Genomic DNA, 12,337 nt, shown 5'->3' with positions numbered 1-12,337 from the left:
TCACGGCGTCTCTCTGCAAAAAAAAACAACAAAAACAAACAAAAACAAAACAACAAACCACAGGGCTTCGGACGACCAAGCACTTTATGCAGAAAGAGAAATCCCTCCCTGAAAATAGACGTTTCAGAGATGCCGTTAGCTGTATCTGAGGAGAAGGAGATCGCCACGGCTCATACAGACGACCATTAGGATCTTTCCGCCCAGGACAATAATATTAGCCGCACAGGCCTGGTCTAAATGTTTCTCTGCAAGGGCAAAAGGGTTTACTTACCCGCACATCATAGTTGAATGCAGCTCTGAAGGTGACGTTGTTACGCTTTTTTAAAATAATGGCTATAAATATATATGATCTGTATCACCACTTCTCTCGTAAGTTTGCAAGTCAAAGTGGATTTTGTTAAGATAGTTAGGAATCTTTGTATGGCAGTGGTCTAGCATCAAAAAAAAGTATAAACAAAGGCTATAGAAAAAGTTGTCCAGCTATGTCGACTGACCGTACGCAGTGAGGACTCCTACTCGAGGCTTAAATCTACCTTCCTGTGGCAGATTTACTCTGTACATAAAAAGGACGTTCAGTGTTTTTCCACAGAGCACGCAGACACTAAAAATATTCTCCTAAATCGTTTTAGGCTACATGTTAGTGTGAAAACACCTGGTTAACATTTACTGGTTGTAAACAACTTTTAAGCATCTCTTCGCTAGATATTTTGCTTTCTATGTAAAATATTTCAAAAAGCATAAATTGGTTTAGATAAACAGACAAAAACATAAGACATGCAAATGAAGGCTTAGCAATAAGGACTTCAGAAACATTAACATTAAAACTATACTTAGCAAGGACAGAATGGATTGGGTACTTACAACGTAAGAGGAAAGAAAGAGCTTATCACAATAAAACTGCCTCTTTTTTGCCAGAATTCATTATTCCTATGCCTATATTTAAAACGTTACCTTGTAAGCACCAAAGGAGTTAATAAAAATGGCCAGGAATCGAGTGTTTAGTACAGGAAATACTCACTAAAATTTATTGTTCAGAGAGCTGTGCAAAGCTTAAAAAAAACAAAAACAAAACCAAAAAAAATTAAAAATAATGTATTTACTTTTTTGGCATTCGAAATTGTTAACTGCTGACATAGGGTGTGCCGTGACCTAGTTACACAAGACAAAGATGGATCCCGAATCATAAGGGAAAAAAAAAAAAATCCGCATTTTTTTTTTTTAAGTTTTGGTTTGCTTTTGTGTTTTGTTTTTGTTTTTGTTTTAAATCTTCCTTCTTCAGTGAGTCCTCTAGCATGGCACCAGACATTCACACCACCCCGAGCGCTCCCCGCAAGTGGACGGTGTGGATTCACATGGCGGATCCCTCTTTTGGAACAAAGGAAAAGCCCAGTTGGCCATTTCGCTCCATTGCAGAAAAATGGCTGCCTGATCTGTTGGCCTCTCCTTAGCTGTCTGCTGAAGGATGTTTTTACCCCGCCGTCTAATAACTCAAGCCCCATGGAAGCTGCTCGCCCATTGGCTGCGGCCGCCCCGCTGCCTTTAACCAGCCAATTGCCCGACCGCGGCCGAGCCGCCGCTGCCCCGCGGCCCGCGGAACCGCCGCGCCATGCGCCCGCCGCGCTCCGCCCGGCTCCGCGCCCCGCCGAGCGGCGGGGGGACCGCGCCGCCCGGCCTTTAATACCTAAAACAAAATGGAAGCTCCCCGCTGATTGGCTGCCGATGGGCCCGGACCTTTAATAAGCAAAACTGCTCCCCCCCACCACCTCCTCCCTCCCGCCGCCGTCGCCGCCGCGCTCCGGTTGTGTAGTCGCTCCCCCCGCCCCGCCGCCGCAGCAGGGCGGCGGGCTCCGCGCTCCGGTCCGCGCTCGCTGAAGTCTTCCCTTAAAAAAGAAAAAATAACAACAACAAAAAAATCACCAAACTTGTCCCACCTATAGGTCCATCTTGTTTAGAAGCACTTTGCGCTAAGGTAAACGCAGCGGGCAGATTCCACTCGCCCCCCCGCCCGCCGTTAACCCTAGGGCGGGGAGAAAAAAAAAAAAAACGAAGCAGCCCGGCGGCGGCCCATGCGGCGGCGCTCGGCGGCGGCGGGGTGGCGGCGGGGCGGCCGCGGGCCGGGGGCTGCGCGGCGCGGCCGCCGTGAATGTGCAGGCGGCGGAGGGCGGTTAGGCGTTCGCGGCGCTCGCAGCGGTGTATTGTGGGAGGCCGCCGCCGCCAGCAGCGAGCACACACAATATGTGGTGGCTCGCGAAAACGGGAGGCAGGAGCCTGGCGGCCAGCCCGCGCCGGTAACCGGCCCCATGTGAGACGGGAGCTCGCCTTTCGCCGCCCGGAGACGATCGTCCGCCGAGCGCGATGTCTTTCCGAGAGATCAAGGCGGGGGAAAAAGCCAAGCACCCTGAAGATCATGGCAAAAAGCAGAGTTCAAGTGAGATTGGGTCTTTTTTTTTTTTTTTTTTTTTTTCTCCCCTCCTCCTCCTCTCCTCCTCCTCCCTCTTTGCCTCTTGTCTGGCTGGGGTGGAAGGGGGACCCGGCTGGCAATTCCCCCATTTTAGGGCTCTCTTCGCGGTGGATTTCCTCCCTGCCTGGGTGTGTAGAGCGGACGGCTCGTTTAAAAAAAAAAAAAAAAAAAAACAAAAAACCCGAAGAGGTCTTTGTTGAATATTTTTTTAACTTTATGGTTTTCCGTGTGTGTGTGTGTGTGTGTGTGGTTTTTTTTCTTTTCCCCTTCCCCCTTCCTACCCCCCCTTCCCCCCCTCCCCGTCCAGGTTGGATCAACGGAATGGAGAACAGCACGCAAGCCAGCACTTCTGTCGAGAAAAGAAATCACCATTGGAGAAGTTACAAGTTGATTATTGACCCAGCTCTGAAAAAAGGACAGCACAAACTCTACCGTTACGATGGGCAACATTTCAGCATGCCTGTGAGTGAGGGGGGTCGTGGGTTTCCCCCATTGTGTTGTGCTCCCCCCCCTTCTTCCCCCCCCCCCCCCCCCCGCCTCCGTTTTACCGGCGTTTTGGGGGCTGGGGTCCCTCCGGGTCGTGGTAATCAGCGCCGTAGCGCATGTGTGTGGGAGGGGGGTCTGGGGGGGACACACACAGCCAGCAAAGTTATTGCCACCTGACACTGTGTATTCAACTGTCAGGAGCCCAAACAGCCCAAACCTGCGGCTTTATTTCTGTGTTTCCAATCTGTGTGCATTTCCCAGCAGTATTGCAATTTGACACGTGTGTGTGTGTGTGTGTGTGTGTGTGTGCGCCTTCCCCTTCCCTTGAGACAGCCCGTGCTTCCTTGGGGTTTATTTTTTCTTTTATTTGTGTCTTAAATTTCAAGCTCTGTTACTGCTGTTTTTGTGCTTTCTCTCCTTCTCCTCCTCCTCCTTCTCCTCCTCCTCCCAGAACTCGGGAATTGCTCCTGTGGATTGTGTCAGGGATCCCAGAATAGGGCGAATATGGACCAAAACTAAGGAGTTGGAGCTGTCTGTCCCTAAATTCAAGGTACTGCCCCGACTTTTGGGTTTAGCTCTGTGTTCTTGTTTATCCGGGAGTGAAGCTTCAGTTCCAAATAGTTTAATGGACCGGTTAAATGACAGTCATAGTCCTATTAACATTATTATTTGGCAAACTGTTTAACATTAATCCTTTCCTATAAAGATAATGAGAAATCAATGCATCTGTCTAATGAGATCACTTGAAGGTTTTGGAGCTGTGTCTTGGGGGCTTCTCGGGTGGGGGGCGGCAGAGGGGGGCTCTCTGCTGACAGTACTGATCAAAATTCATATTTGTAGCCCAGAACAGAGCCGGTTTCAATGAATGGCTGCAGCGGCAGAGGCTCTGCTCTGCTCCAGGGTTCATCCCAGAGCCTTGGAGGCAGTTTTCTTTCCCCAAAGTTTGCAGGATGCTTTAACCCTCTCCCTTCCGTGCCATCCTTATGCCCTCCCCCATTCTCGTTAACGATGGTGATTATTTTTATTGCCCCCCACCTTGTGACTGTTTCCAGATCGATGAATTTTATGTGGGGCCAGTGCCTCCCAAGCAGGTCACCTTTGCCAAGCTGAACGACAACATCCGTGAAAACTTTTTGACCGACATGTGCAAGAAATATGGTGAAGTGGAAGAGGTGGAGATTCTCTACAACCCCAAGAACAAGAAGCACCTGGGCATTGCCAAAGTGATCTTTGCCACTGTCAAAGGTGCCCGGGAGGCTGTCCAGCACCTTCACAACACCTCCGTCATGGGCAACATCATCCACGTGGAGCTGGATACCAAAGGTGAGGGGGTACATTTCGGCCTCACGCGTCTGTGGTTTGCAGTGCCCCTGCCTGTCCCTCTCCTAAGACAAGAGGCTGTTGCAGACTGCGAGAGCCCGGAGATTAAAAATATGAAGGGAGTGCTCCTGTCCCCCTGCGAACGGGTCTGGTTTCTGGGGCCTTTGCAAGTCACGTGGAGCCAAATGTGTTGTCTGTTGCTAGGAGACAGCCCTGTAATTTGCAAAATGCTGCCATCCTGCCCGTCCCCTGCCCTGTCCCCGGCTCTGTGCCCTTGGAGGCCTCCCATGCCCCCGATCTCCGTGTCCCAGGCTGGCCCCTCTTGGCCACCTCACTTGGGCTGCCAGACCCTGTAGCGCTTGGCTTTTGCAAACTTGGGATTTTTGGGCAAACCTTGGCTCTGTGTGTGTGTGTGTGTTTCTGAGACCCACAGCCCTGGATTCTGGTGGCGGCAGCGGGGCTGGGTGCTGTCCTCTGCGTGCCTGGCATTTCATTGATACTTAGCAGCAAACTGGAGGCTGGCAGCAAAAGAGTGCACACGCAGCACTTGTCAGTGTGTGCGCGAGTGTGTAAGTGTGAGACTGTCTCTTAAAGCGACAGGAGCTCTGAGTCCTGGAGGTAACCGACTCTCAGCCCCAGACCGGAGCCCTAGGGAGCCCAATAAAGTTTCTGGAAGTATGAAAGCGTTCCATTTCACCACCTTGTCTTTTCTTTTTCTGCCAAGTATGTTAGTGAAGGGCTTTCCTAAAACGTGCCTGAATTTTAGAAAATGTCTAAAGTTGAGGAAATATAGTTCAGTTGCTGCTTGTACTTTTTCATTGAAAACATGGCATTTCTGGTGTAAAAGTGACTTGCTGCACTCTTTCTTGTGAAGAGGACACTTAACACCGTTTTCTTAAAAATGCTGATATTTTTGTTCTGTGTTAAAAGGTTTCAACAGCTTAGTGCACAACCTATACAGCAGTTGGTGTGCCACATGTGGTAAGAGGGTATAGTGGGATGTTTGTTGACATTACTGATCACGTTTAGAAGAAAAATCACAGTAGTAGTGTAATATTTTCTATTGTGAGCTAAGCCTGACCTTACTTATGTATTCTTTGAAATCCTAGTATCATTAATTATTACAGACAGGCTCCTTCCCCTGCTTACTTTGAAATGTAAAGGTAAAAAATACATTTAAAGAACAAATTAACCATTTGTAGACTTAATAATGTAAGCTAAAGCAGGCTCGTAAGTGGTGGATGTCTTAATGAGAGGCATTTTAAACAAGCTGATTGTACTACATTCCTACTTGTTCTCCGTTTATAAATTACTTTGCAAGTCTTGAACAGGCAGCTGTTCAATAAAGTTAGCTGCACATCAGGGAAATGAGAGGGTTTTATGCTTCTGTTTCTTGGGAGGAAACACTGAAGTCTTAGTTTTAAATTGCATTTTTGTTTTGTTTGCCAGCTGTATGCTTATAATGTATTTTTTTTTTTCCACAGTTGCATTCTAAAAGAGTAAGACTGTCAGTGTGCTATGATCTGTCAGAACCAAGTAAAAATGTTATTTCTAAAATAGCATTATCAGGTTAGGACATTCTTAAAATATATATGTGTAGTTTTCAACATTTCTTTCTAGTATTCAGCTTTTCAAGACACTGAAAGGTTGATTAAAAGCTTGATTTTCACAGTCTAACAAAATAAATAATAGGAGCAAAAGTGTCATTTTATCTGTCTGGCCAGAGCACGGGCCTGGGAATCTGGAACTAATATATCCAGCCTCCTCATCTAAGACAAGCTAATTTAAAGGAACATCCCTGCCTCAGTTTATCCACCTACAGAAGGGACCCACTTAATAAATACCTGTCCTTGGAGAAATAGATAGGAATCATTTCACATTCATAAACCTCTTTGAAAATGAAATTATAAGTTTTACTGATCCAGGAAGAATTATTAAACTTTATAACAATTACTTTGTATTTATTTAAAGTCAAGTTTTAAAGCAAGCCTAATTCTCTCATATCCACGGCACTGTAGTCTTATGGGGGGGCGGTGTGAATACTTCAAGCATCTCTTCAGGCTCTTGTAGTGAAGAGATCTATAAATGAAATATCCTCACCTGCAGCATATATTAAAGATGAATTAGTCTTCCAGTATGCAGAATTGGCTAAGGTGTGATTTGCTTTCAGGTTGCATGGAGGGATTCACAGGGCATTTGTGGTTTGATCCTGCAGGAGTTCCTTGTGAAAGTAGTCCTGTTTTGGGAGAGATCGTGCCTGAATTCATTTTCTGGGCTCAGGTGCTGGGTCTGTCCATTTTTCTATGTATTCTTTATATTTCAGAGCAAAATTCAGACAGTTTCGGGGTCTGATTTTGTTGCTTTTGAAGCTGATGACAGATTTCTTACAGACAGGAAAATAAGTAGAATTGGGTTTTTGTAGTAATGAAAAATCCAATCTTAACAAACTGGGTCTTTGTATAATCTAGGAATGAAAAGGCTAAGGCTCAGTAACAATATATGGGACAGTTTGCTTGTCTGGCTTTTGTTCTTCAAAAGATGCCACTGAGCACACCTTAAACTAGGGGGTTAAAAAACCAAAACAGAACAAGAATTAGTCGGTGTCAGCTTGGAAAAAGCACCATTAATGGTTTTGTCCTCAGCATTCCCATGCATTGTGTTTGCATTAATAACAGCCAATTTCTACTAGCGAGGTGTGTTGGGAGATCTTTCTGAAGTGGCTCTGGGTGTTGGCAGAAGCTTGTCCCTTGGGTGAGAGTTTCACTTCTCAAATCTGCAAGCTATTTGCTTGGCACTATGGAGAGGAGGGAAACTGCTGCTCTCCAGAAAGCATGGTAAAGAGCAGAGCTGCCAAGCAGGCTGAGAAGAGGAAAAATGATTTAGAAAACCTTGTCTTGGCTGAAGAAGGGAGGGTCTGACTTCACTTGCCCACCAGATTGTTTAAAAATGATCCTGGTGAGCCTCAGAGGTGATACCTGCTCCTCTGTTACACAAGTGCAGCGGGCTGGGAGTGGTAGCAGGGTCGTGCAGGTGTCAAGAATATGTATTTTTACATAGGCTGTGTTATTTCTGTTTAATCGACTCTTTCATTGTGGTCTGTGCAGGTGAAACCCGCATGCGATTCTATGAACTGCTCGTTAATGGTCTTTACACTCCTCAGACCCTTCCTGTAGGCACCGAACAGGATGTATCGCCAACTGTGAATGAAACTCTCCAGGTATGTTTGCTTGGCTTTTTTTTTTTTTTTAAGAACAACTTTCTAGAAAATTCCAAACGAGTGTGTCATTAACGTTAGTGTTTTAACACTTTTAATTTAGCTTCTTTTTTTGTCTCGCTGTAGTTTCAGTGGATTTTACTAATTCGCATTTAAATGTAACTTGCTCATAATTGCTATAGCAAATGTAGCTCTCTGTGAATGCAGTGCATGTGGCTAATCTGTATGCCAGTGTCTGCATAGCATGGTAAGTGCTTTTTGTCTTTCTGAATGAAAAATATCTACAGAACCGACAGTATGTGCCCTATTAACATTAGAAATTCCTGCAGTTAGTACTGGATCAGATCTGTCCCTGAGATGAGATTATTCCCTTGAAGTCAGGGGGAATGATTTACAACGGTACATTTGGCCTAGCGTCTGCAGTATGTAATCCTTAGCGCATACGTTCTTCAGCCTTGCTTAAAGGCTAAAAGATGGAAGGTGTCTGATCCTGAATAGTGATATGAATTTTCCAGAATCTTAATTAGTCACTGGAAGCAGTTGTTAATAAAAGCAGTGGACAGAATTCCTGAGGGCTTCCAGAGGTCCCTCATTATTTAGGGTACGATTCTCTAATGGCTTTGTACAGTGACGTGCTCCCCTGTGAACCCCATTGGGATGAGAGGATGAGGGGGAAGTGAAGCCTTTTTGTGTGAAGTTGTCAGCCCCCTTGTTTTGTCTAAATGTACCTTGGCTCCTGATTGTGGCTTATGAACCCACTTTAAAGCATCAAATTTGAAAGAGATTTGGCAAAGATTTTTTTCCCCTTCTCTCTACTTTTCTTCACTCTTACGACTTCTTAAAATGCCATAATATTACTAATTCAGTGATCAGATGTTTTCAGGACAGGTAAAAGCTGTACACTGAACATGAAAATCCCATTGATCTGAAAAAGTAAAATTTTCTTTTCCCACCAACCACCCCAACAGGAACAAGGCAAACCCCCAGTATCCTTTTAACAAAATCTTAAAGAGGCTGCTTCTTCCTTATGTCCCAGCAAGGTGTTTTTAAAGGTAGGAGGGAGGCAAGTAATGATTTTCCTGGGAGCCCCGTTATGAGCAGGACCTGGTTTTTCATTTCTGCTGGTTGCACATCTCTAAAAATGAACAGATTTGTTCTTACTTCTTTTTCAGGGTTAACAGCAAAACACTTAATTAGCGGTATCCCCGAAAGTAGTCCCTGCTGTAATTATCTTTAAGATTGTTTCTCTAGCTGTTGTGTTCATGTATTATATTATTATCCTGAATTGATTTTTTTTCCCCAATTACCACTGAAATTACTGCTTTGTGGATAACTTTTAACTGTTTGCGTCATGTACTTGCAGTATAATCTGCCAACAAACTTGTTTACTGTTATAGTTTAGTAAAATACTTCTGATGTGCTTTCCCACTTATGCAGAGCAGCAAAGACTTGACAGTTCTGAGCCACAGCCCCTGCCTCCAGGCCGTATCCAAACCCCCTCTGAAAAACAGTCCACATCACACCTACACCAAAAGTGCAGAGATGTGGGTTTTGGCAGGAAGCACGTGGCTGGTTCCTGACCCTTTCTGTGGGTTTTAAAACAGTTGAGGAAGAAACTTTTCCTGAAGTCCATGTGGTCATGGTCTCCAGGGATAACACCAAGAGCCAGTCCACTCTACTGAGTGGGTGAGATGTGTGTGAGTGTAGCAGGCAGGTGAAAGCTCACCTTGAGTTTGGTACTGGCGTGCTACAAGCAGGTCATTTTAAGAGGGTCTCTACCTACTTGGGATTGGGAGGCAAGCAGCCACCCTGTAGTGTCACCAGTTCACTATCCTGGTGTGCTTTTGGGGAGTTGGAGCTCAGTCCTGCCTCTCTTGCTACCAGGAGGATTCTCACTGAGTTGTTGCTTTGCATTATGGAAAATTGATTCTGGTGCTGATAATTAGTGTGGCACTGTTATGACTCAGCAGAGTCTGAGTTGGAGCAGGGCTTCTCCTAGAAACCCCCTGAATGTGCCTGTGAAGGTGAGTTGTAGAGCAATTACTTTGCTGCTCTGTAGGCTTGTAGGGTTTCGGTTTCAAATGACATAATCAGTAGTTCTCTACCTGAGCATTTGTCTTTGGGAAGGGGTTTAAAAAGGTGTTTCTGGCAGTTGAGAACTTTTTGTGTCTTTTATACTTGTAGCCTTCTATCTTATTGTTGCAGACAAACGTTTGGTAGAGAGGGTGGTGGGTCAGCTCCCTCAGCTGGACCAACACAAGGCCCTGCTGCATAGGTTTGGTTGCAGTCTGGCAGTTTGCTGATTTGTATGTTTTGATTTGTTTACAAAAAAAGATAAATTGATAGTTTAATATCTCAGAATTTTCTTAATTATCTCTCCTATTTGCAATTTAGACAAGTCTTACATAGTTGATAGAAATAGAAACTCTTTTAGCTAAAAGTATCGTGCAAGTCTGTTCACCTGATGCTCTTGGGTATAGTTTATAAGGAATACTGTTGTATCTGCTTTCTTCTTCCTCCTTTTACAGACAAGTTCCACTTTGCTTGCCTTTTCCTTTTAAATCAAAGGGAATTGTTAATAATGGATAATGGTTTGTGTTTTCAGGGATGCTGTAACCTTTTTTTTTTTTTTTTTTTTTTCAGTGAAAATCAGTCCAAACTTCTGTGTGCTCAACTCCTCTGAAAACCAAATGGATTAGACAAATACCTTTTTAAAAGTGTGTGTTTAGGTACTTTTCTCTCTTCTCTTTTTATAGTTGACAGATTCCCTGAAGCGCCTGAAAGACAGTAACCTTTCTTCTGCGGGATCATCTGTTACCCCAAACAGCAGCACGCCATTTTCCCATGACACAGCCTATTCCAGCTGTCGGCAAGACACCCCAAACTCATACAGCCAATTTACCCCACAGTCCCAAGGAACACCTCACACCCCACGGTTAGGGACGCCGTTTTCCCAGGATTCCACCTATTCTAGTCGTCAGACAACGCCCGTGTACCATTTTGGGCAGGAGAGTGGGTACAAACCCAGGAGACATGAAACAAAATTTACAGATGCCTACAACCGTCGACCGGGACATCACTATGTTCATAACTCGGCAGGTGTTTACCGAGGGACAGAGCATCAGTTCAGTACGTACAAATCCCATCAGCAGGAGCCAGTTCAGTTCTCTCACACTCCTCCCCTGAGCCACTCTAGTTCTTCGAGCTACAAATCTGCCTTCTCTCCCTACCAAGCACCAGCTGTATTTCCCCAATCTGATGAGCAGCAGTTTCCCCAAACTTCCAGGGAAACAGAGTACCGAAGACCTGCGCCACCGCCCACTGAAATGGTTGTGGAAAGCAGCGCTGCCACAAACATTGATTTTGTCCCAGTGAAGGAGAAACAGGAGGAGCCTCCACCCTTGCCCGATTCGAACTCTGTTCCTGAACCGAGCACAGCATCCTTCTCTCAGACTCCAGAGAGAAGTGAGACCCCTGGCACCCCTACCATGGAGTCAGAAATGCAGCATAACAGTTTAGACTCAAGGATTGAGATGCTCTTAAAAGAGCAGAGAACAAAGTTACCCTTTCTTAACGAGCATGACTCAGATAATGAGATCCGAATGGAAGGTAGCCCTATTTCCTCCTCTTCTTCCCAGCTCTCTCCCATCCCAATGTACGGTTCGAACTCTCAGCCTGGTTACAGAGGTCAGACGCCTTCCTCACGCCCTTCTAGCACAGGTCTGGAGGACATTAGCCCGACGCCGCTACCTGACTCTGATGACGATGAGCCCATCCCTGGGACGGCTTCTCTGAGTCAGAATTCCCGGGGGACGTCAGAGGCCAGCATGACTCCCATTGATCAGCTGAGCAGAACCTCCAAAATTGAGACCTTGGAGGCTAAAGAAATGGTGCCTGGTGACCAGACTCCAACATCAGAAAAAATGGACGAGGTAAGTGAGCTGGAACTGAGTTACGAAGCTCCATGCATATTCCTAGAGCTGGACAGGGCAGGGAGTTGCTGTTTTTTTTTTTAGTGTTGTTAGAGCGTAGGGTTTCTGGTGGCTTTTTCTTTTTACTCAAGGCAGCTGGAAATGAGTTAGACGTGACACAGAGTGATGGTCTTAATCAACTTGCCAGTCTCCAGATTTCCTTGTTTATAATAGCAGCCTGCTGCAATTTATAGCTTCAGGAGAGCTCAAGGACTGCACAAGCCATGGAAGTTTGGCCAGTGCTCATGCTGTGTGAATGTCCCGAGTGTCGACAGACACTTAAGCCACTAGAGGAGTTAATCGAGCACTTTCTGCCATTGCTTTGGTCCCTGAGCGTGGGTGTGTATGTATGCACACACTTGCTTAACGGGGCTTTTATGTTATGCCGAAGTATTGAATGTATACTTTGTTTGATAGCTCTCCAGCTATTTATGCCATCTGGTTTGAACGGGAGACAGTTGCTGGGTTTTAATACTCGCTTTGCTCAGTTGAAAGGGGGACGTAGCTTGCTTGTGGGGGATGTGCTCCACTGAGTCTTCCAATAATAGAGCGGAGCTTGCTGCCTCTGCTGGGGCATTTGTGGCTGAAGGGACAGGGAGAGCTTAACTGTGTGGAATGGTGCCAGCAGACAGAGAAATTATGTTTCACGGCATGTCTGATTGGGAGGTCTGTTGCAACAAATGTATCACTGCAGTCGACATGTTGGTCCTATTCTGCTGTCAAGGAATGGTCAAAATACATATCTTTGCAAATGTCAGACCCTCTCTCCTCATTGTCTGTAATAATCGTGCAAGCAAATGAAACTGCTGTCCCTGGTGTGCAAGAACTCTGCAGTAAGGGGACCTCGAGCATCCTGGAAGGCTGGTCTTGTGTAAATGTCCTGAG

The 12,337-nt window shown here is 45.7% G+C and overlaps 1 protein-coding gene across 1 annotated transcript in view; it reads left to right on the top strand.

The window, feature by feature from the left end:
• Positions 1-2,108: 2,108 nt before the first annotated feature.
• The window catches only part of SETD1B (SET domain containing 1B, histone lysine methyltransferase), a 56,755-nt gene continuing 46,526 nt past the window's right edge, over positions 2,109-12,337 (top strand). The window contains exons 1-6 of the mRNA XM_042805166.1: positions 2,109-2,428; positions 2,769-2,923; positions 3,399-3,497; positions 4,000-4,270; positions 7,372-7,484; positions 10,238-11,413. Coding sequence (XP_042661100.1) covers positions 2,356-2,428; positions 2,769-2,923; positions 3,399-3,497; positions 4,000-4,270; positions 7,372-7,484; positions 10,238-11,413 — 1,887 coding nt within the window. The 5' untranslated portion in view covers positions 2,109-2,355. The remainder of the gene's footprint in view (positions 2,429-2,768; positions 2,924-3,398; positions 3,498-3,999; positions 4,271-7,371; positions 7,485-10,237; positions 11,414-12,337) is intronic.

Source organism: Tyto alba, unplaced genomic scaffold, assembly GCF_018691265.1.
Source record: "Tyto alba isolate M040663 unplaced genomic scaffold, T.alba_DEE_v4.0 Super-Scaffold_44, whole genome shotgun sequence".
Lineage (NCBI taxonomy): Eukaryota > Metazoa > Chordata > Aves > Strigiformes > Tytonidae > Tyto > Tyto alba.
Note: the sequence above shows the minus strand (reverse complement) of the source record. Positions and strands in the feature narration are given on the sequence as shown.